General features: G+C 41.7%; 1 protein-coding gene across 8 annotated transcripts in view; it reads left to right on the top strand.

The window, feature by feature from the left end:
* Positions 1-25466, top strand: part of SCAPER (S-phase cyclin A associated protein in the ER) — a 137511-nt gene that overhangs the window by 49523 nt on the left and 62522 nt on the right. For all 8 annotated transcript variants that reach the window (XM_053988573.1, XM_053988574.1, XM_053988576.1 and 5 more), the window contains exons 21-23: positions 7294-7430; positions 10557-10622; positions 20894-21020. In XM_053988573.1, the coding sequence (XP_053844548.1) occupies positions 7294-7430; positions 10557-10622; positions 20894-21020 (330 nt within the window). The remainder of the gene's footprint in view (positions 1-7293; positions 7431-10556; positions 10623-20893; positions 21021-25466) is intronic.

Here is a 25466-nt window from a genome sequence, read left to right as displayed (position 1 = left end):
TTTGTCCCCACATTTTGGAGTGACAAGGAGGGAATGTTATTAAAAATTGGAAGAAATACTTAAAGCTCTTATTAAGAATATTTATTTGTTTTTTATCTTAGTAGCAGTCTGTCATGTCATTGAATCCATGGATGAGCAAGGTAACTGAAAGTACAGTCACTATTAGCAGTAAAAATAGTTTTTAGTTTGGGCATGCTGAAAAGCAGATTAGTCCCTCATGGAAAAAAAAAAAACATAAATCCCAGATGTCAAGGAAAGCCTAGTTGTACAATGGAAGGTCACTCTTCAGTTTTGAATGAATAATAAAAGTTTTTTAGTGCTCTCAACTTATCTTCTAAAGTACAGTCCAGCAAAGAAATGTGAATAATTAAAATCTTGAAAAATTATTTTGAGAAAATAATATTTGAAAATTCATTATATTATAACCTGTTTCTTAAACATATAGCACCTCTAATAACACTTATTATTTCATATTAATATTCATAGTCTTCCTTTGTATGATTCTTCATATTTTGGAGTGGATCATCACTTGTGGTCCTATAATAGTATTTGATCTCTTTATGATGAAGAATTACTGTGTTTCAGGCTGTCATTGTTTAAAATTGAAGTGTGCTTTTGATATAACTCATAGTCTGCTTCAGCATCTGTTTTCCATATTAAATATTGTCCTAGATTATGAAGAAAAAATAAAATAGTGAGGAATTCTGTTGAAACATGTAGTAAAATAATGAACAAATATTCCTGTGGTAATGTGATTTAGAATTGAACCCTAAAAACCCTTCAAAATTTGGCAAATATATCCCTTAAGTGATTATATACACAAGTAAGAAACCATTATTCCTGACATTGGTAATAAATAGTGAAAACACTTTTTAATGATTTTCTGCAGTTACAGGATATTGTTTATTTTGAAACAGGTAGAGATGTAAATCCAAAAGATATATGTAGGCTTCAGAATAGTTACCTATTGATTTGCTAGAATATATTCTTTAGGTACATGACCTTTATGGAAAATACTCTGTTTGATGTATATATTTTTTAATATTAAAATGGTAAATGAATGACAGTTATTTTTAGTTTATATAAGCTACTCCCAGTATTTCTCTATAGTCTTCCTCATGTTTATGTTTTAATGCTGATGTGAGAGGGCAAGTAATAACAAGTGTTTGGAAGTTCTGAAGACTGAGTTTAGATAAATAGCTGGAGACAGATGTTTTTCAAGTTGCCTTGGTCTGCAGAATTGGGTTAGAACACTTACAAGAATGCCTTTTCGTTCAGAACTTGGGGATTCAAGGTTGGAAAGAACACAAAAATAACAGAATAACCAGCCTTGCAGTATTCTGGCATTTCTGCTTCAGTTCTGGCCAGAATCCAGAAATAAAGGGAATGAAAATGAAAAAATAACAGAGGGGAAAAAACCTTATAAACTCTTTGAGATTCAGCAAGGTCATTTTGGCTTAGTTTTTTTGGGTGAAAGTCCAGCAGGCAGGAAGGTTTTGCAGATCTGTGACTCGGTGCGTTTATCACTGGAGCACAGGTCAAGAGCCCTGGCTCACACCTGGGTGGCCGTGGCACTGCCAGGCCGTGCTGGACAGGGATCCCCCTGCAGTGCTGCCTCCCTGAGCTTGGAGCAGCTCCCTGCTACCCTGGCTGCAGCTCCTGCCTGCTCCAAGGATCCCAGAGCCTCCTGTGCCAGGGGGAACTCTGTGCTTAGGGTGGCCAGGGATAACACAGGGGGGCTGGGGCTGCCCTGCACCAGCACAGCCGGGCTGTCCTTCCCTTCTTGGCTTTGCTGCAATACTGTCCTGCCTGTGCAGGCGTGCTCCAGGCAGAATTCATAAAAAGGCAACACTTACTTAAAAAGAAAGGAACAGGAAATAAGTATTTGTGTTATGGTTACCTCTAATTTTAGAAGGTGGGAATTTTGTTACAAAGAATTCTGTTTGGCACACTTCACAATTTAATAAAAGTTCCTATTAATATTTTCTGAGTAGTGAAATGAATGGTAACTTATATGTAGTACAGAGAGGCAAGAAGTGTCATAGTGGAAAAAAATGGGGTAGGAACATAATTCTGCAGTTCTGTTCTAGTTTGATAAATATATATCCAAGGTTTCACCTGCCAAAGACAGATCCATGAGTGCTCTTGCTGTAATTAGGACACTAAATGGGGAGAACTGCTGAGCAGTATTGGTCTTGTGAATGGCTATTGTATGAAGAGGATGTCAGTTGGGAAATTTCTTGTGCAGCTGTTGTATTTTATACAGATTACTGAGGCTGGGAATCCAGTTTAAGGTATGGTTTTCCTCATCCAAGCAGAAGCAGACCCTGCTCAGCTACATAGCATTTCAGCATTTTGTAGCATTTGCTGCACTGTCCATGGAAAACTTTGCAATTATGTTTGTTCTAGAGTTTGAAAAAAAAAATTACTTTTGCTTTAGGGGATATTGATTATAATGCTGTTATTCTCGTAGTGTAAACATGTCATATAAGAAACAGAGAAAACATTAGTTATAAGAAGTGCCTAGTCAACTAAAATTATCAACTTCAAGATATGAGACTAACAGGGTAGAGTTTCTGGTTCAGGCAGTTGAAGGGGACTAGGCAATAACCAGCAAGAATGTGACTTCAGAGGTGACCTTATTAGTTTTAGCTGTAATGCTCTTGGCAACTCAGTTTCTCATGTAGTTTGTGGATGAGGCCCATCTGTTGCATTTGGAAAGCTTCAGGATTTCCAGTGACTTGACCAAAAGTCAGAACAGTTGGGAATGGAGGGAGAAGCGTGGGAGCGTTGGTTGGTAGGACGGTCGCGATGGACGGAGACGAGAGGTCTCTGCAGCCAGGGCCTGGAACTCAGGGTTCATTGCAAAGGGGGTGGGTGCAGGGCCCTGCCTGGGGCTGCCAGCCACAGCTCGGGGCAGGCCAAAAGAGAGAGCAAGAGAGGAAAGTTCCCATTACAATACAATAAATCTTCTGTGCTGAATAGTCTAATTTTCACTAACCAATCTAGTACAAGATACAAATCCCATAGCATTTACATACAGCCCATAAGAATGATTACATTACCGTACTGTGTTACATTTTAAACCCTAAAAACTACTCTTTGGACCCCTTCTGCCAAGCTAGTAGGGTCTGCTCTGACCCTTGGAGCTGTCTGCAAGCAGAGGGTGTTGTTTCATCAAAAGGGCATTACCTTCAGCCGGCCATACCATTGCTTTCCAGTTGTTCAGTAACTAAGGCTTGCTATCTCAAAGCTTGCTTTCATTTCAGTCTTGCTTATAGTTTCCATATTCTCAAAATCTTTTGCCAGGCAATCATATTTATAAGGCTTTCCTGTTTCATCTTCCTCAACAAGAAGGAAGGAATAGCAAAGACATTTTTTGTAATTAATCTAATTTCTATCTGCTTTGTGGTGACTGCAGTTTTACGTGGGCAATAATATTAGTCTTTATCACCTTGTTGGTAAATAAAGTATTGAAACTTTTACAGAAATTTATGTCAGTTGTTCTAAAAATTACTTCAGTGTTCTCTAAAAATTTAGAGGTTCTATGGCGTTGTCCAATGACAACACACATCTGTAGAAAATACCATGAAATATCCCATGGTGGATGTTTACTACCTTACTTCTACTTCATGGCTTTTTCCACTGAAGACTGAGGATCTCCCCCTGAGACAGGTACGGGATACCTTGGGATTTTTAGCAGTAGTTCTTAGCTTTGGAGCATGGAAATAGCACAGGAGAGAAGGAGCAGTATTTCTGCTCCAGTGGGTCACTGTGCCATCATCACATGAGCAGAGAGGAGCATACACAGGTGATAATGAAGAAATCCATGTCAGCATTCAGTTCTTGTTTCTTTATTTTGCAGTATTTGTACATCCCAGCACAGAACAGTGCCTGCTCTTTGTGGCACAGATTCTGTCACCTTCACGAAAGATGAGACCTTACTTTGTGGTGTTTCTGATCTCAGCTGTGCAGCTCAGAGGATGAGTATCAAGTATGAAAAATCATGGCAGAAGTCTGATATGGAGTGACCATCATAGCTGGCTCTGGTTTAATCCTGAGATCAAAAATATTCTGTTAGGGCAGAACTAGCAAAATAAGCCTTTACAACAGAGCTTCAGAGAAATTGCACAGCTAAAATTGATATGGCTGAAACTAAAACTGTGCTGAAAAATTTTGGTAGGCTGAATACAGATCATAATGACAGCAGCTTCCATTAAAAAAGAGCCTCTAGTTACAATGTTTTGCATTTAAAATGGCCTAAATTCTCAAAAGATGTGGTGGTAACAGTATCTGAGGATTTGGGGCCAGAATGTGCTCTGCCTAGCACAGGACCAGGCCAGTGATGACCCCTTACATTGCCATAAGAAGAAACCCAGAATGCTTTTAGAGAGAGGATAAATTAATTTAGTCTTAGAAATTCTGACTACACTTGGCATTTACTTATATAAAAATAATATTTTTTTTTAAAGTGAAAGGCTTTCAGGAAGAAGTGTCCAGATTACCCCATTATCCTGCATTACATTTATTCGAAATACACCCACCTCAAACTAATGGCTTTCATTTTTATTTAAATGAAAGGATGACAAAAGTTTGCTTTGAAAACACTGCACTGGCCTCACTCCCTTTTATGCTTGTTGTTATTGGTTTTGTTGTTGATGGTTGTTATTTCTGTGGTGTGTTCCCCTGCTCAAGTATGGCTATGCAGGTAAAATTACTCATGAGTTTAATTATTTAAAGGATTGGACTTCCTGTACTTCAGCGTGACTCAGTGGATTCTAAAACCTCAATTTTTTCAGGTAACTGGCTGGAGCTCCATAAAACACGGGGATAATAAATATTTTTCCCCTGCTCTGGAGGTTGATGTAGCAGCAGTTCTCCTCAGGTGCCAGTTGTCACCCAATCCCAAGCTATTTGTTATTCTTGTTTCACACCTGAATGGTGTCGATCTGCCCGCGGTGATAATCCCACGCTTTGATCTGTACCTTCAGAGGGAGATTGGTTTTGTGACACAAGGTATTATTACTCTGGTCTGACTTTAATGAGCTGTATGGATGAAGTCTGGTATTAATCCACACTGCCCCGTGTGAAAGCTGAGAATGCTGAGAACCATGGTGCACAGAGGTGCTCGAGTTCCTGTGAACAAATGTCTGCAACCATCATGGGTGCTCTCCTGGCCCCACAGCCTGGGGCATGAATGTGCTTGTTGAACCCTACAGTTCTCTTCCAGTCAGCAGCTAATCACAGATCAGATGATGAAAAAAGAGATGAGTGTCTGTGCAGGAGGTGCAAAGCTTTGTCTCCTTGCTTTGTGCCCAGCACAAGTGTGACCCCTCGGTCACAACTGCCCTGGTGTGGCTGCACAGCAGCCTGGCTACCCCTGGTGTAGCATGGTGGCCATCCCAGAGTGCAGTGGGAACTTTATTCCACTCTGCTGTCACTTTGGAGCAATGACAGTTTGAAGATGTGGTGAACCAGAATGCCAATTGCACTGCTGAATGAAGATGCAGAAGCACAGTAACAGCCCTGGTTATTTTGTGTGTTACCCGTGCTGCAGCTCACTGGAGAGACCTGAGGTAGGCTCCTGGGGGTGCTGGGCTGTACCCTTTGAGAAGCAGGGGTGTTCATACCAAATCCCATGGAAATCATTCATGAAGATCTTTCTCAGTAGATGTCACAGGATCAGTACCCCAAAGCCTGGTAGCAAAGCAGCAGTGCCATGGTCTGTTCTGAGGAAGTTCTTCCTTTTCCTAACGTTGTCAAACTCCAGCCCACCTGTTTCCTGTGCAGTTTGAACCTAAGGACTGGATTTCTGGTTTTAAAAAGAAAGTTAGTGGGAAAGGTATTTTTAGGTGTGTGTTGAGGGATGCATCTCTCTGATGAGACAGAATTGAGCTGGGGGTTCATAACCAGGATGGGGGTTTATTCTGCATTGCAGCAGCTTGGTGGAGAACTAACTCCTTGCAGTTATGCTCCAAGGGCACGGCCTCTGGAGGTACCCTGAGAAGGTTTGCTTTTAAGCCCTTCTTGCTAAAACGAAATGGAGACTGTTTAGGGCAGGGTAAATGCCTACAAAAGCTGTTAAAATTACCTTACAAGCAACTACAGCAATCTGTGGCAATGTGTGTGGTTTGAACAACTTGGACAGTTCATTGAGGAAGTCTCTTCAGGTGTGCTGGGACTTATCCAAGGTAGGCAGAGAAACAAAGGGAAAGTCAACATTACCTGTAGAATTCGCTTAATGTTGGATTTCTTATGTCCAGTACTCATTCAGTAGAATTAGACCTACTAATCCAGTATTCATTTTGCATTCCTATGATTTAAAATGGATATTTCATTTACTGTTTCCACCAGATATATATTCCTAGGTTGTACCGTGCAGCATTAAAACTAAATGGTCTTTTTCCAGGAAATTTCACTGAGATTTATTTTGTTTTCAACTGATGCAGTATTTTTCCTGAATCAATGAAAGAAAATATAGGTTGTTTTTTTGGAAAATACTGTCTATAAATTTTTTTAGCACATCACCTTTTACTTTGAAATTTAAGGGTACTTACCAAAAGGGAAGGAATAACCACATCTGATTGTGGCCATAATAATATTCAAGGATAAATTATCCTAATAAGCCATGGTGAGCTGTACTTTATAATAAGTTTGGTATTTTGTAAGAAAACAGATACAAGTCTCAGTATATTAAAAATTGTGTAAATTGTTCTAATAACTGGCACTGAACTTGTTTAGTATTTCTTCTGTGGGGAACTGAAATTTTACCAATATTTTGCCTAAATTCAAATTTTTTAATGCGAGAGGAAAAGTAATAGTCCCATTAATAAATGGGAACGTTGTAAGTAGTGAATAGTAAAATACATTTCCATATATTTTAATATAGGTTAAGACATGTTTAGATTTTGATGAAGAATTAATATAAAAACCAAAATCAGTTTATTTAATGTAATGAGTTATGTTGGTAGGGCAGGTTTTTTGTAGCTGTAAAAGGCAGCTCAGAGGAGAGAGAGGATGTCAGCTTGGAGTCCATGCTTACAGGTAACAATTTCTTTATAAGAGGCACAGTATTTATTGATCTTCTTTAAATAATTTTTCTCCCTTTTTAGAAAATACATAGCTTGTTCTCTCCAGTGTGAAATAATCTCTTTCCCAGGATTTATTTTAAAATTTGGCTTCATTTTCATAACCTTCCGTTAAATATTTACCACTGTTCTTTTTCCTGGGAAGATAATCTATGATCTCCATCACATACTATACCATTAAATATTGTTCCACTATTTTCTGCAGGAGCACCTGTCATTAAAAAAGTATATTGTGGACATTGTAATTGAGAGTTCTGTTCCTGTGGAACCGTTAAAAGATGGAGAGGAGAAACAGAAAATTAAAAAGAAAGCCAAAAAGCTAAAGGCGCGGATGAACTCCAGGTAGTAACAATTTCTTTTCATTTTTATTTTTTTTCTAAGTTTTGTTCTAAACTTTACCTTCTGTCCTCTAGTGTGAGTGCAGTGGAAGGCTGAAAAAAAATGTAAAATTATTTGCTTTGGGAGTGTCTTGAAAATAACACTGATGAGCCTAATTTATGGCCACTTTCTCTGATTGAGAAAGAAAACTGAATATCGATCTGGAGCCCTTGGTTTCACCTGTTAAGAGCTTTTCTCATAATTGGATGCCAGTGCCCTGCCAAAACTGTAGCCTCTTCTAGCATACAATAGCATGTTTAAATTTGTGTAAACCATGCCTATTTTTCTTTCTAGCTATTGATTTTTAAATGAAGTATCAAAGAAAATCAATAGTAATCAACAAATAGAAGTCAGCCTGCTGTAGTGTCAAATCCCATGACTAAATTTAATCTTTTTTTTTTTTTTTTTTTTTTTGCCTGTCACAACAAGAAGGAAGTTAAAAATATCTTAAAGTGGAAAGTGAGTTGTCAGACGTGCAATTTGTTCTCAGTCTAAAAAGTGACATCTGCAAATCAGTGTGATGTGCAGGACATCATTATATCATGAGCTGGCAGTGTCACTCTTCATGGCTGAATGGTCCCCAGCTCAGGTTAATGCTCAGCTGAATATTGTAATATATTTTTGCATTTCTCTCTAAAAATACTTCTCACCTAGGTAAGAGTCACTGTTACACATTTTTCTCTGCCTTTTTAAGCGAGAAGGTTTCAAATAAGAGAAAAAAGCTTGCACAGATTTTTAGAGCTACAGTAGAAGTGAGATGTTTTAGTGACTCCTAGCAGGCACATCAGCCTTCAAAACCACAGCACTCTTACAGTGTGTTATGTTTCTGAGTGCTCTCCTCTTTGGATGAGCAGATCCACTAGCTGAATATCACTGTTGGACCTGGATAATGTTCTTCAGGTTTCTGGATGCTCAGGATGCAGAGTTATTCAAATGACCTGTTGATTTAATGCAGTTACTGGGACCAGTGTTAATTATTTCTCCAGGGCGGCTTCTGTTGAATTCAGTCAAAGATTTGTCAGACCTTGGAATGCAAGTTGAAATAATAATTTATTGTTGGCACAGATAGGAGAAAAACTTTTTCAGAACATTTTGAATTTTTATGTGTCAGACTGCTGTGTGAGTCAGCATATTCATCATCAAAAATTGTGATTAAAACAGTAGTAAAGGGCCATCATTTTACAATGGTGATGTACTATTGAAAAATACAGTGAAAGTTTCAAAATCTGAGTTTTATTGAGGAGACATGAAGTTCATGTTCATTAAGCTTGGTTTTACTTTTAAAGGGTGGCTAGTGTTTTCAATGGCTTTGCTGTCCTTGAAGATAACTATAAGTTAAATATAAGATTTTCTGATGTTTACCACAAAAGACGTACTAATAAAAATGTCCAGTAGCAACATAAAGCAGAGTTATTTTCTTGTTGCTAATTTAGAGTTTCATATGTGTTAGCATATGTTTTAGTGCATATTTGCAGCTCTTCTCTAAGAAAATAAATAGTTACAACGAATGCCCTTACACCTCAGCACTTGAAATTTCACATTCATTTCAGTTTCTAGGAAGCTGTGGTATTTTAAACTGGAAAAAAATAAGAACTGCAACCAAATAGGTTCCTGTTACACTCCTGAGTTTCCAGATCTTAAATCACTCTTGCAGTATCAAAGCAATGAAGGGCAGAGGTGAATGAGGGGACAAATGCTGATCAATGGGATATTAGATGTGTTGAGAAGTTTCGTTAGTCTTATTAATTATATTTATAACCCTAAGCCATTTAAGCGGTGCTATCAGTAACAACTGATACATAGGTAAGTAAATTACCTCAGGTTATCACTTCTGTGCTGCTAGCAGGAGGATGTTTGGACAGTGACACAGGAGAAGCAGCGTGGGTGAAAGCTGAATGGAGGCATCAGAGGTGTGCTTAGCAGGTAGTCAGGGGACTTAAAGCAGTCCAGCGCATTTAGTAACAGGGTTTTGAGGTGATAATTCAGGTTTCACTGACTTGTCTGTACAGAAGCTGAAATGTGTTGTTTCTGGCGAAGAAGGCAAAAGGTTAATAAAGGAATCTCACCTTCATGTTTAATACTAAATTCAGCTGTGATTAATGGCTTTATTAATGACCCACAAATCAGAGCTGCTGGTGATGTAACAATGTTTGCATGGAGCTTAAGCTGGAACGGTGAAGCAAACAAAAGGGAAATCTGAGTAGCTTTGGGAAACTTGAGCCATTTGGGTGAACAGAAAATATGAAGAAAGGTTTAATATATGTATCTGAGAGAAATGTATCTGCATCACTGCAGTGCCTGGATTTGTTTTGCTTTACACGTGTGTTGTTAGAAATGGGGTACAGAATTGTTGCTGTGGGCCCTGCCTTGCTCCAGGAACGACTCATGGATTTCACCTGTCGGCACAGGCTGGCTGGAGTGAAAACAAGCAGTGGAAAAAAGTCTTGTCTCCCTCTTCCTGCTTTTTGGCACATGGCCAGTGTAAACAATACTTTTAAGGGACTAAAGAGGTCATGTTTCTCTTTCCAGCAGTAAATGAGTCCTTGGTGAAGGTGTTTCTGTGCTGTTTGGCTAACATTCATTATGTTACACTACAGTCAGTAGTTACATAAAAAATGCTCCTGTGCCTGCAAATGCAACAGTTATTTGTATGTTAATTGTAATCTCTCTGATGTACTAATCTGGTCTGTACTACATGTCTAAGTCATTAATATTTTATATAATAATATTACTTATATATTTTTGTCTTAATATTATATAGCATTATTTCACTAATCATTTTATAATAGGCAGTAGATTACTACAGTTGTATATATCACTTGTGAAATTTTCTACAATTTGAAAAGTCAACTTAAATGCACCTTTTGTGTACTGATGTTATTCTAAAGTAGTGATATTAATAATAAATTGTTAATGGCCAATGGCCAGTAGTTGAGCAGCAGTGGATTATGGATTATGGCAGGGCAGCATTGACAGAAATGCTGTGCTTTACTATGAAGCAGAAAAACCCAAGGTTTGAACTTGGTTGCTGGTCTTATATCCTGTACACTTTAGACAACAGTCAATAATAATGAATATTTTCTCCTCCAGGGCAAAGGAATATGAGAGCTTGATGGAAGCAAAAAATGCTGTGTCTGATTCCCCATTTAAAGCCAAGTAAGCATTTATCTCTGTATATTTTAGACATATGCTATTTTGCCCTGTCTGTCACAGAAGTGCCCCTGAAATTTCTGGTGGAGCAGGTGTGGAAGGTTTCCCCCCAGCATGGGGGATGTTGCCATCCTGAGTTTCAGATCAGTCTCGGATACAAAAGGTCAGACTTCAATAATTGCAATAAAGACAATAAATGTGTCTTTTTTTCTGAAGACACTGTATATCCTTACCTGTATATCATACATCTCTATCATCCTGCAGTAGTAAAGAGAACATATGCTTATCTTTTTCTTACCTGGAAACAAGAAGGTTCCAGTCTTGTACTTTAAGACTGATGGGTGAAAATTCAGCTGGAATTCTGAGATTGGAAATCTTATGTTTGACCTCCATTTGGTCAGAAACAAAGGTTCTTGTGCTGGAAACACAGGTGTTTTAATGCACAGATGTCTTAGGCTGACATTGAGCTTTTTAAAGAATAGACCTTTTTATTGTCAAAGATAAGGCACAGATGAAAACAGCTGGATGGTAAGATGAAAACAAGATCTGTGATCACTGACAAATTCCTTCTGCTTAGTTTGAAAGTGAAAATTGCTCAGCTTTTGTTTTCTGATTCCATTGAAACCAGTTGGGAAAAGATGCAAAATATTTGGATTTCCAAGATGATTTTGATAAGGTCTATTACCTAAGATTTTGAAAGAAACTATACAGCTGTAGTTTAAGAGCAAAACACTTAAGAAATTGAAAAGAATTGGAGTTTCATCAGTCCTTGGAAGTACAGGGAGGTTACCAGTAGAGTTCTGCAGTTCTGTCATGGTCAACATGTTCTAAAATGACTTGGAAAAAGATGGACAGCAGTGAGGGGACAGTGCAATGTTCATGCAGAAATTCAGAACAGTAGGGACAAGAATTGGTGCTGAATGATAATTTTGAAGAGAGTGAGTGAGCAGGCAGTAAAATGGCACAGGTGAAATCCAGTGTGTATTGAGTGCTACCCAATGGAGGGGGAAGACAGAACTCAATTATATCTTCACATAAAAAGTGTGGGCCTTGAATTTGCAGATGGGATAGGTAGTTCCTGGAAAATATCAGCTCAGTACTCAGCAGCTCATAAAAATCCTTTGTTAAGATTACTTAGAAACAAGCAAAACCAGAACAAATAATGTCATCAGATACAAATACCTAGGTCATTTACATCTTTTGGATAGGATGTGAAGTTCTAGTTCTTTGTCTCTGAACAGATAAGCTACAATTGCTAAAGGTTCAGAGATAGCAGAAAGGGAAATATGTAATGATTTCAGGTATGTCTTATGTATCAGGAAATAGGTAAACTAGTACTACTCCTGGAGGAAAATGTGACAATGGGAAGAAGTTCTTCTGGGGTTATGTTATGGAGATCTGAAGTGTCACAAATGGCATGGAAAAGACAGATGGTGATTGCCTGCTGTCTTCTTGGTGCCAGGACGAGGGGGCACAGGGGAAAGCTGGAGCCAGGTTCTAGAGAAACCAAAGCCAGTGTTCTTAATGCAGCATGCAGGGAGATGTGGGGAACTCCTGACAGAGTTCACACAGCTGCTCACTGACAGGTTACCTGCATTCCTGCAGCTCTAGGAAAGCACAGCCAGCCCGAGAAACTCCTAAGCCAAAAGTGGGGAAGCAAACAGATCAGTAAAGAGGATTATGCAGCCGGCGCTGTTCTTAGTGTTCCTGGGACATCCACTCCCAGTGGGCAGATGGTGTGTGTGCCTTACTGCTAGCTGGGCTTAGGGAGTCTGTAGCATCAGTCAAGGGGCTGTGGGCTCTCAAGAGCTGGAGTCAAAAACCCTCCTCTTGAAGTTGCACCAACTTTCCAGACTGGGAATATCTGTCTTCACACTGAGGTAATAACCTGTACCAGATCCTGTCTGTTTTGTGGCTGTTTCCATCACTCATAAACTGCTGAGGAAGGTGGCTTTTTGTACAAGCTGCTAGTGGTGAAGCAGTTCAGATCCTTGCAGTTAGACCTCCTTGAGGCACATACAACTAGCCTATATGCAAGTATATTTTAAACAGGCTTTTCAAAAGCTTGAAAACTGCTGCTGAATATTAGATGTATTTTAAAATAATAAAAATCCATCACTGAGGTTTGACACAAGAAGATGACCCATCTCCAGCAGATGGCACACCTGCATAAACACATGGGAAAGAGCTGACTTCGTTTCTTGCTCATCAGCACTTCCGTTTGCAAGATTAATTTCATGGTATATTGAGACTTCTAGATTTGTAGTTTTTATGTTTTGCTTTTCTTTTCTGCTAGAAAATAAAAAAATAGGCTCTAGTCATCAGAAAGTAGAAATGCGACTCTGAAGATATTAATAAGCTCTCGTGTCTCTGTGTTAAATTCTGAGATTATCAGTGATGTAACTTGGTCAGTTCTATCTCAGTCGTAGCATGAGAGAAATTCAGATTTTAAATATTTTTTAAATGTTTTCAAATCTTTTGACTGATCCTGAACTTACAGTTTTCAATTCTCTTTATGTAATTAATTGCTCTTTTCCTTTCACGCAGAATCTTCTGTTCCGTCTGCTTTTTTAGTTTCTTCCTTTATTGCCTCTGGTAGGGCCGTGCCCTTTCAGGTGTGAAAGTTACAAAATCTGAACTTTCACTTCCATCATGGTGTGGGAGGTCTCTTTGCAGTCTTCATGGAAAAACCTAGAGATCTATCAGCTGCTTACATCTAAATTTTTAAACTATAGTTTCAGGGACCATAGTTATTGTTATTTCCAAAATTATACAACATTTTACCTGCTATGAGGGCTTAAATATTTGTGAGCTTCTTTGAAACAGAGGGGGTAAAAATAGGAGCCAAAGTTCTGAACTGGCTTTTTAAATAGAGGAGTGTCTGTGAGCCAACCAGAATCCCATTTATTTATATTTAAATGTTTTTACTTTGCACAACACATATCAGAAAATGGAAAAAGAATAAGGAAGTATTATCTCTTTCTGTAAGAGAAAGGATGAGAGGTCAAGAAATTTTATGAGGCGAGAGTTTTAGCCCAGACTGTATCTACTAACATGGCACAACCTAGTCTTAATACAGAGAAAAATAATAGGAGAACACAGAACTAAGTACGGGATCCTACTTAAGCAGGGCCAGCAGGAAGAGGAGTCAGCAGAAAGAAACAAACAGCAGTAGGGCTGAAGCACTGTTACCTTGAGAAGCTGTGCAGGCAGTCAGAGGACACCGTGTGCCAGGCATTCTGTGCCTGAACCTGGCTGGGTACAAACTGGCTGAGCAAACTGCTGCCAGCTGGGAGTCTGCACAGCTCTCAGGAGATCTGCACAGTTCCTGAGAAAAGTCCCATCACAGAATGAAGGGGGTAAAAGCTCTGAGTGCTAAATGCAGTCTTTGGGTCAAAACAAAGAGTTTTTGTCTTTCCCCAGGGAAGGTCTAAGGTACTCAGATTGGAGTGGAAGTATACCAGTGAACAGAAGATATCTTTTGACTTAGTAGGCTGTGGAGCTTAAAAATGGAGAAGCTCCTTTTAAAATTCTTTTTAAAGTGGGACAAAATTGGTAGGTTTATTTATTTGCTTAACAGAAGCAATGTGTTTTAGAATTAAAGAAAGATATCTTTCTTTTATGCTTCCTTTCTTAGGGCACATTTCTTTATCCACTCCTCTACCCCCAAACTGAGAGTGTCTTCACAACCAGAACCACTTATGGAATGCAAGTTCTTATCTGATTTTAGTTCTTAGTCATGTTGTCAGTTGTTACAGAAGAAAGACAGAAACCAGAGTTGGTCTTTGGCAGGTAAAAAGCCTTTTTAGATCACCTTTAAGATTAGGCCACTTTAATATTATGAGACCACTGATTTCCTGATGCAACTGATAGACTGTTTCTGTGGTTCTTACTAGTTGAAGGTTTGCAGATTTATAAAACCTTTTGCACTAAGGAAGCACTGATCCAAGTGCTTTCTAAGCTCTACACTGGTACTACACTAACAGCAATAAGCAGACAGGCTTTATCCTGCTGTGACAGACAATGGGTATCCCTTCTTCAGTGGTACAGCACTGATTCATGGCTGGGATTGTAAACGGCTCTGAGGAGTTCTTTCTTAGAAATGACTTCTAAAAGATGGCTCAGACAGTTGGGGTTTTTAGTATCTGTTAAAAAAATGGTGTACATTAGGGAGAGGGGTGGGATAATTCCAAATATTGCCTTGTTTGGTCGGTATTTTGGTCTCTGAACTGTTTCATGTGCCAAGAGGGACACTCAAGGAAAGGACTGTGGACATTGTCACCTGGAGAAGCTCAGTGTTGCTCCCTGCCTTTCTCAAGTGCATTTGCTGGTTGGTCCCTGGTGGCACTTAGGTCATTTTGTAGGTGCTGGTGGACTCTTGATGGGTTTGTAGTATTCATTCATATTCTCTGGGAGCTGATCTGAGCTATTATTCAGTGTCCAGTGTACTGGGATAACATGGCAAAAGGTGTGTCAGGTGTCCATTGGAGCATTCTCAGTTGTCCATCAGAGTACATTTTGAAAAGGGAAGGAAAACATTTTCACAAAGTTAGAGGGTTATTTACATCGATTTAGTATTTTCTAATGCAGAGACAAGGCCATGTATTTCAGTGTTAAATATCCAGGAAGCAAAGTATAACTGTCATCCTTCAATACAACAGGGAAACTAAAGTAATGAAAGATTGCCTTGTGCCTGAAGGGAATGAGCAGGTTTGCAGGGGGAGAAGTTAACCCCTTTGTCTAATATTTTATCTAGACTCTCCTCACATAACAAGGAATTGTTTTAATGTATTATTTTTATTTACCCTTTTTTTTTAACTGTAAAGGGATAATTCAGATACTGTGGGTATCGGAACCACTGTTATCGTGGAAACAGACTGCAGCACAAAAAGAAGAGGTAGAAAAAGAAATATTATTTCCTGTAAGAGTCTGCTGTGGAGGAGATGGGAATGTAGTGTGAAGTTTGTTCTTTTAGAAGCCCAAAGCTAAATGTCTGTACCGATATAGTACCTTCTTTCTTTCATTACGATATATCAGTGTATTCACTGATACACTGTAGGTTGTAGGTTTTCCTGGTGTAGTAGGCTTAGAGTCCAATTAGGCCAGTTACAAGGTATTATAGCAAAATACTGATTACTGAGGAAAAACCCAAATAATCTCTGAAACTGGAAGTACTTGCACAAAAATTAATTTCCAAAATGTTGTGGAAACTGTAGAAGAGCTAGAGTGTAAATAAAATAAAGTTCAGGTAAACTTTAAAACAAGATAAGTAACGGGTATGATCGGGCAGGTGGCTGATTTCCTCTTCAGAAAATAGCTAAAACATTCTCATGGGAATGCAAATGAGTATATTCAGAAAATAGCGTTTGTAGGATTTTTTCATCATCTTTCAGAATTCCATTCCAAGGTGTATGAAGCTGCAGCTGGTTTGTGTCCGGCAGTGGGACCGTGTTGCCTTGGCACAGCCGCAGCGGCCGAGCGTGCCCCGGGACACGGACTGTAGTGCAGGGGCGGCACCGGGGGCACGGGGAGCGGCCAGGGGCTGGGCACAGCTTCTGGGGGATCCCCACGGCTCTGCCTGGGGCCGGCCAGGAGCTGCTACAGCCGCCCTCCGTTCCCTCGGCACCGGCACCGCCTGCCTCGGGGGGAATGGGGCCCGCGTGTCCCGGGATCGGGATCGGGATCGGGACCGCGTGTCCCGGCATTGGGGCAGTGTGTCCCGGCATTGGAGCCGGGTGTCTCGGATCGGGATCGGGGCCGTGTGTCCGGGATCGGAGCCTTGTGTCCCAGCATTGGAGCCGCGTGTCCCGGATCGGAGCCTTGTGTTCCAGCACTGCAGCCGTGTGTCCGTGATTGGGGCCGTGTGTCCCGGCCTTGGAGCTATGTGTCCCAGCATTGGAGCCGCGTGTCCGGGATCGGGGCCGCGTGTCCGGGATCGGGGCCGTGTGTCCCAGCATTGGAGCCGCGTGTCCGGGATCGGGGCCGCGTGTCCGGGATCGGGGCCGTGTGTCCCAGCATTGGAGCCGCGTGTCCGGGATCGGGGCCGCGTGTCCGGGATCGGGGCCGTGTGTCCCAGCATTGGAGCCGCGTGTCCGGGATCGGGGCCGCGTGTCCGGGATCGGGGCCGTGTGTCCCGGCTTTGGAGCCGTGTTTCCGGGATCGGGGCCGTGTGTCCCGGCTTTGGGGCCGTGTGTCCCGGATCGGGGCCGTGTGTCCCGGCACTGGGGCAGTGTGTCCCGGCTTTGGGGCCGTGTGTCCCGGATCGCGGCCGTGTGTCCCGGCATTGGAGCCGTGTGTCCCGGATCGCGGCCGTGTGTCCCGGCATTGGAGCCGTGTGTCCCGGATCGGGGCCGTGTGTCCCGGCTTTGGAGCCGTGTTTCCGGGATCGGGGCCGTGTGTCCCGGATCGGGGCCGTGTGTCCGGGATCGGGGCCGTGTGTCCGGGATCGGGGCCGTGTGTCCCGGCACTGGGGCAGTGTGTCCCGGCTTTGGGGCCGTGTGTCCCGGATCGCGGCCGTGTGTCCCGGCATTGGAGCCGTGTGTCCCGGATCGCGGCCGTGTGTCCCGGCATTGGAGCCGTGTGTCCCGGATCGGGGCCGTGTGTCCCGGCTTTGGAGCCGTGTGTCCGGCATCGGGGCCGTGTGTCCGGGATCGGGGCCGTGTGTCCCGGCACTGGGGCCGTGTGTCCCGGATCGGGGCCGTGTGTCCCGGCTTTGGAGCCGTGTGTCCCGGATCGGGGCCGTGTGTCCGGGATCGGGGCCGTGTGTCCCGGCATTGGAGCCGTGTGTCCCGGCATTAGAGCCGTGTGTCCCGGATCGGGGCCGTGTGTCCCGGATCGGGGCCGTGTGTCCCGGCATTGGAGCCGTGTGTCCCGGCATTGGAGCCGTGTGTCCCGGCGTTGGAGCCGTGTGTCCCGGCATTGGAGCCGTGTGTCCCGGATCGGGGCCGTGTGTCCGGGATCGGGGCGGTGTGTCCCGGCGTTGGAGCCGTGTGTCCCGGATCGGGGCCGTGTGTCCGGCTGGCAGGGGCTGCCCTGGCAGGAACGGCGGGAGCAGAATCCACTCCCGTTCCATGGGGAGCTGCCCAGCAGGCAGCCCAGCCACACCCGTCCTTCCCTGGACATCAGTGCGCAGCCAAGACATCGGGTTAAATCTGCAGGTGCTGCATGTATTGATGCTACTATTTCAAGGCTTTTTGGCTTTTTCTGGAGATGAAATGTGGCCTAGAAATATTGACAGATCTTTTTTCTTTGCCCTATAAAATATATTAAACCTGATAAAAGTATTTAGCCCGTGTTTGAAACCCGTGATATGAATAGCCCTTGTTTACCAATTTGCAGTGCAAAAAGATCAGATACTGTATTTGTATTTGCTGAACATACAATTTATTAGTTTACATTATGGTAGTGTTCCAAGACAAATCAGGGCCTTACATCCTTCTGATAGTCTGCATTCTGAATTATCCATTTGTGAGGAATACTAAAACCTTAATAAGTGAGATGTAAATATTTTAAGGGGAAAAAACATTAACATTCTCTATTATCCTGCACAGTAAAGTTTCAATTATTTATCATTCCATGTATGGCTTAGTAAGCATTGGAGGAGTGAAAATTGGGGGACAGAAGGAAGACTAATTAATTGTCTTGAAATGTTTGGATTTGGATTCAATGGTATTTTTCCAGAGTCGTGGATCAGGTGTGGATGCCATGTCCCAGTAATCCCCAGTGCATACCAAGAGTGTGCCAGGAGTCCAGTCTGCACAAAGAGCTCTCTCTTTCCAAATCCATTCATAGCAATGGCAAATTCTGCATCCAAGCACAAGTCCTCTTGCAATAGATTTCTAGTCCTTTGAAACAGTCCAAAAATTATTCTTATGTCTCTGACACGGCCAAGAAGTCAGTATAAAGGATATTTAAATAATTTCTCCAAGGCTCGCTGGGTGGGAGGAGGCAGATTTTATTTCCCCTCTCCTCCCCATGTGATCACACAGCACCCTTTGACTGGTTTTGGCAGAAAACTCCCCCTGCAGTAGGATATGAGGATGCAAGAGGTAATTCTTTAATGTGGCAGAGTCGGAAATTCATTCTTCCAGTTTCTTACTCTGTGATGCTGAACACATGCTTAGAAAGTTTGAATTTTGCTAAAAGTATCCAGAAAGACTTTCAGAAGAAATGGAAAAGCTGGAAGGTTTTCCTGGGAAGTTAGTACTGGTTGTTTTTAAAGTGAGGACCGAAACTGAATTTATGGAGCATCTTAGCAGACTAAAGAGAAAGACTCTTGTGTTAAGTTGTGTCAGCTGAAGGCTCAGTGTAATATGATTATGTTCTCTTTGAGTCCTTGAGAGTAGTGTTTTGATAAACCTTACACATTTTGTATGCTGATGCCTGATGGAGATTAGGGAAGTGCCTTTCTTCGGCCTCTGTGGTTAATCCTGGTGGAATTTGCTTCCTGTGATGTTAAATGAAGCAAATGGAAACCTGTCTTGCTGTCTTTTGTCAGATGAAGTTACAATATAGGGTGGTGGGCTTTATATAGGCTTTAATCGTGGAATTTGGGTAGATATACCAAAGAAATCAAGTATTTTTTGCTTAATGTGCTAGGATATTGCCAAGGCAATAGCCATTCTAAATCCCACTCTGTGAAAATACTCTGCTTGTGGACTGCAGCAGTTCCACTTCTCATTGGTGCTGTGGTCTTTTGATTTACTGTCCAAGTCCTGCAGTTATTTGGGCTTTGGCTTTTAGTTTTGTTTCCCGTTTTAGCTTGTGGCTTATGGAGATAGAGGTTTCCTCCAACCTCATTTTCCACAGAGGAAATAGCAGTGCAAAAAAATCTCATCAGGATGTAATCTCGTTTTATTTTTCTTGTCATAGAAAAATCCTGGTTGTATATTAGTGGGCTCAGCTGACCAGATGATAAGAAGTCCAAGACTCAAAATTCTACAAATCATTTTTATTTATACTTCAAGAACATATATGTATCTTCAGCATGTCTTGAAAGCTATTAATGAAGCTCCAAATTTTTTCTTAGAGAAGACACAGAGTACCTGTTTTCTCTTGATTAAGTGGAAACTCTATTCTTTGACAAATTAATATTCTGATGTTGGGAATTTTTTTTTTTTTTTTTTTAATATAGTGTGACTATTGTGGTACATTCTCCAGCCATTCCATCTCCTGTCTCACTTCTGGGAGACTGGTTAATGTAATCTTTTTCTTTTCCAGTACTCTGTGGTCACTTTGTGAATGTCTTCTGGCCCTTTTACACTATCTCCATTTTATGATGAGCATTGTTACCCTTCCCCTATTTTCCTTCCTCTAGGCTTCTATGTGTAGGCTTCCAGTCCCAGCAGTCTGTGCCACTCCTCGTGCTCACTTACCAGCTTTGTCCCACCTCAGTGCAGGTTGCCCAGCAGATGAAACCAGCAAGCCCTGAGCCTTGTCACTCAGAGCAGCAGGAGGGGACACTGAGGCAGTGGCACCAAATCCATGGCAGGTACAGAGTGACACCTCCTGACTGCTCTCAGTGTCCAGCTAAGGGACTCTGGCAGCCTTGTCTCCTCTGCCTTGCTGCTCCCACTGCACCTTCACAGTCAAGGCACAGAAGGATAAAGTCTGGCTGTGTTTTGACTGCTCTGTTTTGTGCCCTGGCACTGTGTGTTTGCCCTCAGTGCCGAGCAGGAGAGCACAGGTGAATAGCCCAGGTGCAGATGTGTAAAACTGAAATGGAGCCCAACCCATGTGTGTGTCTGCATCACTCCCACCTCTGCGTTTTGGCTTCGTTACTGACCCTTGTTAATAAAATGCCCTTTCTGAGGTAGGCTGCAAAGCCATTGCTTTTCTCCTATTCAAATAACCCTGAAGAGCCATTTCTTTTATGATGCCTATAAGAAATCAGCCAAGTGGTCCTGCTGTTCCATTTCCCTTACTCATCTTAAATAGGGTGAAACCATTTGAAAATGAGGATGGCAAAAACTGGCAGGATAAGCTGTGGAAGGGGAATAGGGAAACAACAGAAACAAATGTAGCTGATAAAGCACCTTTATGGCTGAACTGTTCACTCTATAGCCGTGCTGTTTCCTTGAAAAAATAGATAGTGAAATGTCACTCCAATCTGAGAGTATCTCCTTGGATGTTCAGCATCCTGTTCAGAATAGATGATAACAATATTTAACACAGATTTTCATGATTCCTTCATTGTTACCAGAGGTTCATTACAAAGATGTAGGTTAATAAGGGAGTTTTTGCTTTAACTGCTCTTTGTTTTCTGTTTTCTGTTGAAGGTTACAGCGATTAGCAAAAGACCTTCTGAAGCACCTCCAAATGCAGGATAGCTGTTCCTTGGGGAACCACAAAGTTCCTGGTCTGGACAGGACTTTAGGAGAGATCTCTCGGATTCTGGAAAAAGAGGTATTATGACTTAGGATTGACCTATAAAGTCTCATTATGGGTTTGGGAATGTTTAATGTGAGATGGTGAAGAATAAATGACCTCTGTGTAACAAGCAGCGTCTGCTATAACACTTTTCACTTTTTTCCCCCTCTATTTTCATGAGGATTGTTTTTAACCTGGGTCATTTCAGTCATCTAGCTTGTAGTGCTTACCCACAAACAGCTTTTACAATAAGGGGCCAAACCAATTAGCAGAAACAGAGGAAAGAATTGGATCCAGGTTTGCTGGAGCACCAATCTGTTGAGTTTTGCCAGAGTTCAACAGAGTCAGTGGGTCTTCACTGGAGGAGGAAGGTATGATGTGCATGTATGTGGGATATTTCTACATTTTTGACTTTTTTAAAGTGATACGATTTTGGAGCATGTTTGGCTTTATGGTAAATGTTGGACTTTTTTTTTTTATTCATATCACTGCATTTGCATCTTTTTCCCTCCTTCCTCATTGTCAGTCTACTGCCACAGTGCTTTCTAACTTTTAATGTGTTTTTTTCCTCCATTAGGACCACAGTATTTGGGTTTTCAGCTGGAACATTATGTTCTGTTCTCTCTTCAACCACTAGAAAATACTTCTCTTTCTTATCTGTAATCAAGACATAATGAAAATTAATTCTGGAAGAAACCAAATTAATGAAATCTGAGGAGGGAATTGCATCATTGTGGTTCAGAGTTGATGTTTGTGAAAATGAGAGCTCTGCTTGATGCTTTTCACAGCTTAGTCAGTGTGGAGAACACAATTGTTAATGGCACATGCTTTTAAATACAGGAGGCTGCCTGGGATGCACGGGCTCCTCATGTGTGTTCTGGTGGTGCCTTGGAGCTGCTCATCAAGCTTAAGTGTGTGTTTGAAAGAGTTGTGCCATTTTCACATTTTACAGTGCTTCCATTAATTATTGAAAAACTCATTTTTTATTGATTTCAAAACACAGAAATCATGTTGTTGCATGACTATGATGAAAAGATGAATCTATTTGAAAGTTATCTGAATAATCCTTGGAAATTCTTTGGAATGTGGAGTTGTATCCAGCCTTTTACTAGTAGTCTGCTGAGATTTTTGAAAAGGAGATGTGAAGTGAAGCTAAGTGTTACTCATTAATTGTTTACATGATTTTGCTGGTTGTTGAGTCTGCAGTGGGGAATTAAAACCTACATTTGATAGTATTAATAGACATGGGTTATTTTGTTGTTGATTTGGGGTTTTACCCCCAAAACATTTACCTCCCAGTGGAGAAGTATTTTTCTAGCAGAGTGTCCTGATCAATAAGGTCAGGAAGGATTGATTTCAGTAACAGTTGCAGTGTTTACAGCACAGATCATACATGGTCATTTGCAGGAGGGGATGGGAATTCTCTTGTTAACCTGGGAGCCAGAAATCCACAGACACATCTTACATGTCAGTGGGCACTGAAGGAGCCCTGATGGTGTCAGTCGTGGACTGAGAGGAGGAGACTGACACTGTTAATTGAATTTCCCTGGAGAGCATAAAAATATAACCTAATGTGGGGGGAGGAAGGGGGAGTGGGAACCACACAAGCTGTCAGTGTGTGTGAGCTGATAACATTGATTTACCCTTGCTAATGGCCTGGCTTGAATAAAGAATTGCCCTGAGGGAGGACAGGGTTCACTACAATAGATCCTTGCCACTTACTAGAAATTTTTCTTGCTCACAAGAAGTCCTGCAAAACTATTACAAAATATAATTGATCCAAAACCCCTCTTTTCATTCATACTGTGAAACACTGGATTTTTCTTTTGTTAATAGTTTGCACTGCCTGAAAAATTAATGTATTCAGGCTCACCAGGAAAAAAAAGATTGGTTTTACAGATCATGAAATAAATTGCTGAGGCTGGCGTTTGTAACAGTAAATAAGAAAAATATATACCATTACATTTCTCAACAGAAGGAAGGGTTATTCAGCTCATTAGAAATTCCATGACTGTGCTAAAACAGCCTGAAAGGGTGGGGTGTAATATTTATGCAAACTTGAATCACAAAAAAAGCCACACACAAAAGGTTTGCAGCCCTCTCTCAAGGGAATTTGCCTCCAGGTACAATCAGATCTGACAATTTCTGTTTGGACTTAGCCTTCATCTGATGTGTTCCACTGTACTGAATAAGGCTTTCTCTCGCTTCTGAACCTCTTCCATGGTGTGAGAACATTCTAGGGTGCTGCATGCCTGCATGGTTATTGTGGCCACACGTGCTCTTGTTTCTGCCTTCCTGCTCTGCTGGACACAGCACGTTCTGCACCTGGGGCCAAGTGATTCCACTAATACAGCAAGAAGTGCTTGTTTAATGCAATTTCAAAGGTTTATATATCCTCTAGATACTCAGATTTGAGAAATCTCTCTCAGGCAAAGATGCTTCTTAACCACTGTGTATTTTGGAGTCCTGGCTGTTTATTGCAGCACCTTACCTGCTCCTCATTCACTGCTGCTGGATCTCTGTGCAATACAGCGTATTTTGAGTGCTAACAAATGAAAGGGATGTGCTTTGCTTTGCTTCAAGTGGTTGTTAGATCTCCAGACACTTCGTGGTAAACCCACACTGGCTTAGTTGGATGGAGCTCTACAAAAGGCAGGAGCTTTGTGTCCAATGCTGGAAAAGGATTTGTGAAGAATAAGCAAATTGAAGTGCAGGTTTTGAGGATCTGACTTGGAGTGTGGCCATTAGCTTCATGAAACATGTGGCTCACGTGTCTTTAAATTAAATATGCGTAAGAGGTACTCTGAAGTCATAAACCACCATATGGTTCCAGTTTTAAAGAGGGTTGTGCCCCTCTGGCCATGTGCTGGTAGGAAGCAGGGAGCACAAATCCCGATGTTGTGTACGCCTGGGGTGCTGCTCCCCAGGTGTGTCCAACCAGTGGTGCTGCTGCTTTGGGTGTGCTCTGGATCATTGGGAAGTCCTTGGGTTTGTGTAGCTCACCCTTTCTGGCAGAAATCCTGGAAGGAAGCTGTATTCACTTTCACCTCTACTTTGTTTAAAAGGACATTAAGAAAACAAACACACACAGAGCCACAACAGCAGAATGCATGCAAATGTTACCACAAAGCCCTGGCCTGAGGTTGGCAGATGTCATATGGGAGTCTTCAAGCTCTTAATAAGATCTGATAAGCCTCAGTTTAAGATCTCCTATGAATGGCTCTTTGATGCTGCAAGAAAAACTCTTACAGAAGGCAGAGCTGATGTTTGAAGTGGCAGGGCTAGAGCACTTGTCCTGCCATGATTCTTTTGATTTTATGCATGTTCATTCCTTGATGGACTAATTTTACACATCCATCACCGAGGGTAGCCGTGTGTTTCAGATGCACAAGGAATCCCAAAGTGACAGCTCAAGCCTGCTTTCAGCACTCCCACAGAGATGTCCTGTAATAGGGAGCTCTTAGGAACCAGGATATTGAGAGCAGTATGACCTGCAGCTACAGTTTTAACTTGCTTGTGCTTATATCATTTATTTCCCTATTATGTAAAGAAGTGAGATTTCCTGATTAAAAACTTGCTGATTAAAAAAATGTACTACTAATTAAAAGATGCCTACTGCATACACATTAGGCCCTGAGCTGACTGAAGTAAATACATTTCTAAGGTTGTGACCCTGACCTGGGTCAGAGATTACTGCCTCTTGGATGGTCATCCTTACACTTGCTGGCAGAACATCCCTTCCCTAAAGTTCTTCCTAAAATTTGTTCGTAGAGGGTTGGGTGTGCCTTCAGGTTTTAAAAGTCCTACTTTTAGATGTTAGAAGTGTCCAGTGTGGCTTTGCATAGGACTGTGCTGGGCAGGGCTGGCAGGCACTTACTGTGGGGGGCACGCAGGGCGTTGCTGTTGTGAGCATGGTGACAGCAGCTGAGGGCAGTGGCCTTTTCACCTGGCTCAGCTGCAGCTAAAACACTGCAGTTAAATCACTCCAGTTAAATTTGTGCAACACTTACATGTGACATTTAGGCAAGCCCTTCGTGTGTCTCTTCTCCATCTGACTGGGAATATGGCACACAGATTCAGTCGGATTCTGAGGGAACCTCATGATTTTTGGAATTCAAGGGCAACAGTTAATCTGCTTACCTGGAATTGCTTTTATATGATGCTTCTTACTGATCACTAGTTTGAAAAAGAGGAGGGATAAGGTTCCTTTAACTGAGTGGTTTGACTGTAGCTCTTACAGCTCTGCTCCTGGGCAGAGGGCTGCAGCAGCAGGGTGCAGGTTTGATCCATGGCCCAGCACAAACATGCTCCCATATACTCACCAGGCACAAAGTCCCACAAACAAGATTTCACTGCTTCTTTCTGCTTGTAAAACTTACTATGATTTTAGATGGGTTTGAGGATAGCTGTGTTCCTGATATCCTTCAGACTCACTATGTGCTGTAAAAATCTTAGTAAATAATAGTGAGTGCAAAATAAATG

The sequence above is a fragment of the Vidua macroura genome, chromosome 12, assembly GCF_024509145.1.
Source record: "Vidua macroura isolate BioBank_ID:100142 chromosome 12, ASM2450914v1, whole genome shotgun sequence".
NCBI lineage: Eukaryota > Metazoa > Chordata > Aves > Passeriformes > Viduidae > Vidua > Vidua macroura.
This window is presented reverse-complemented; position numbering and strand designations above follow the sequence as displayed.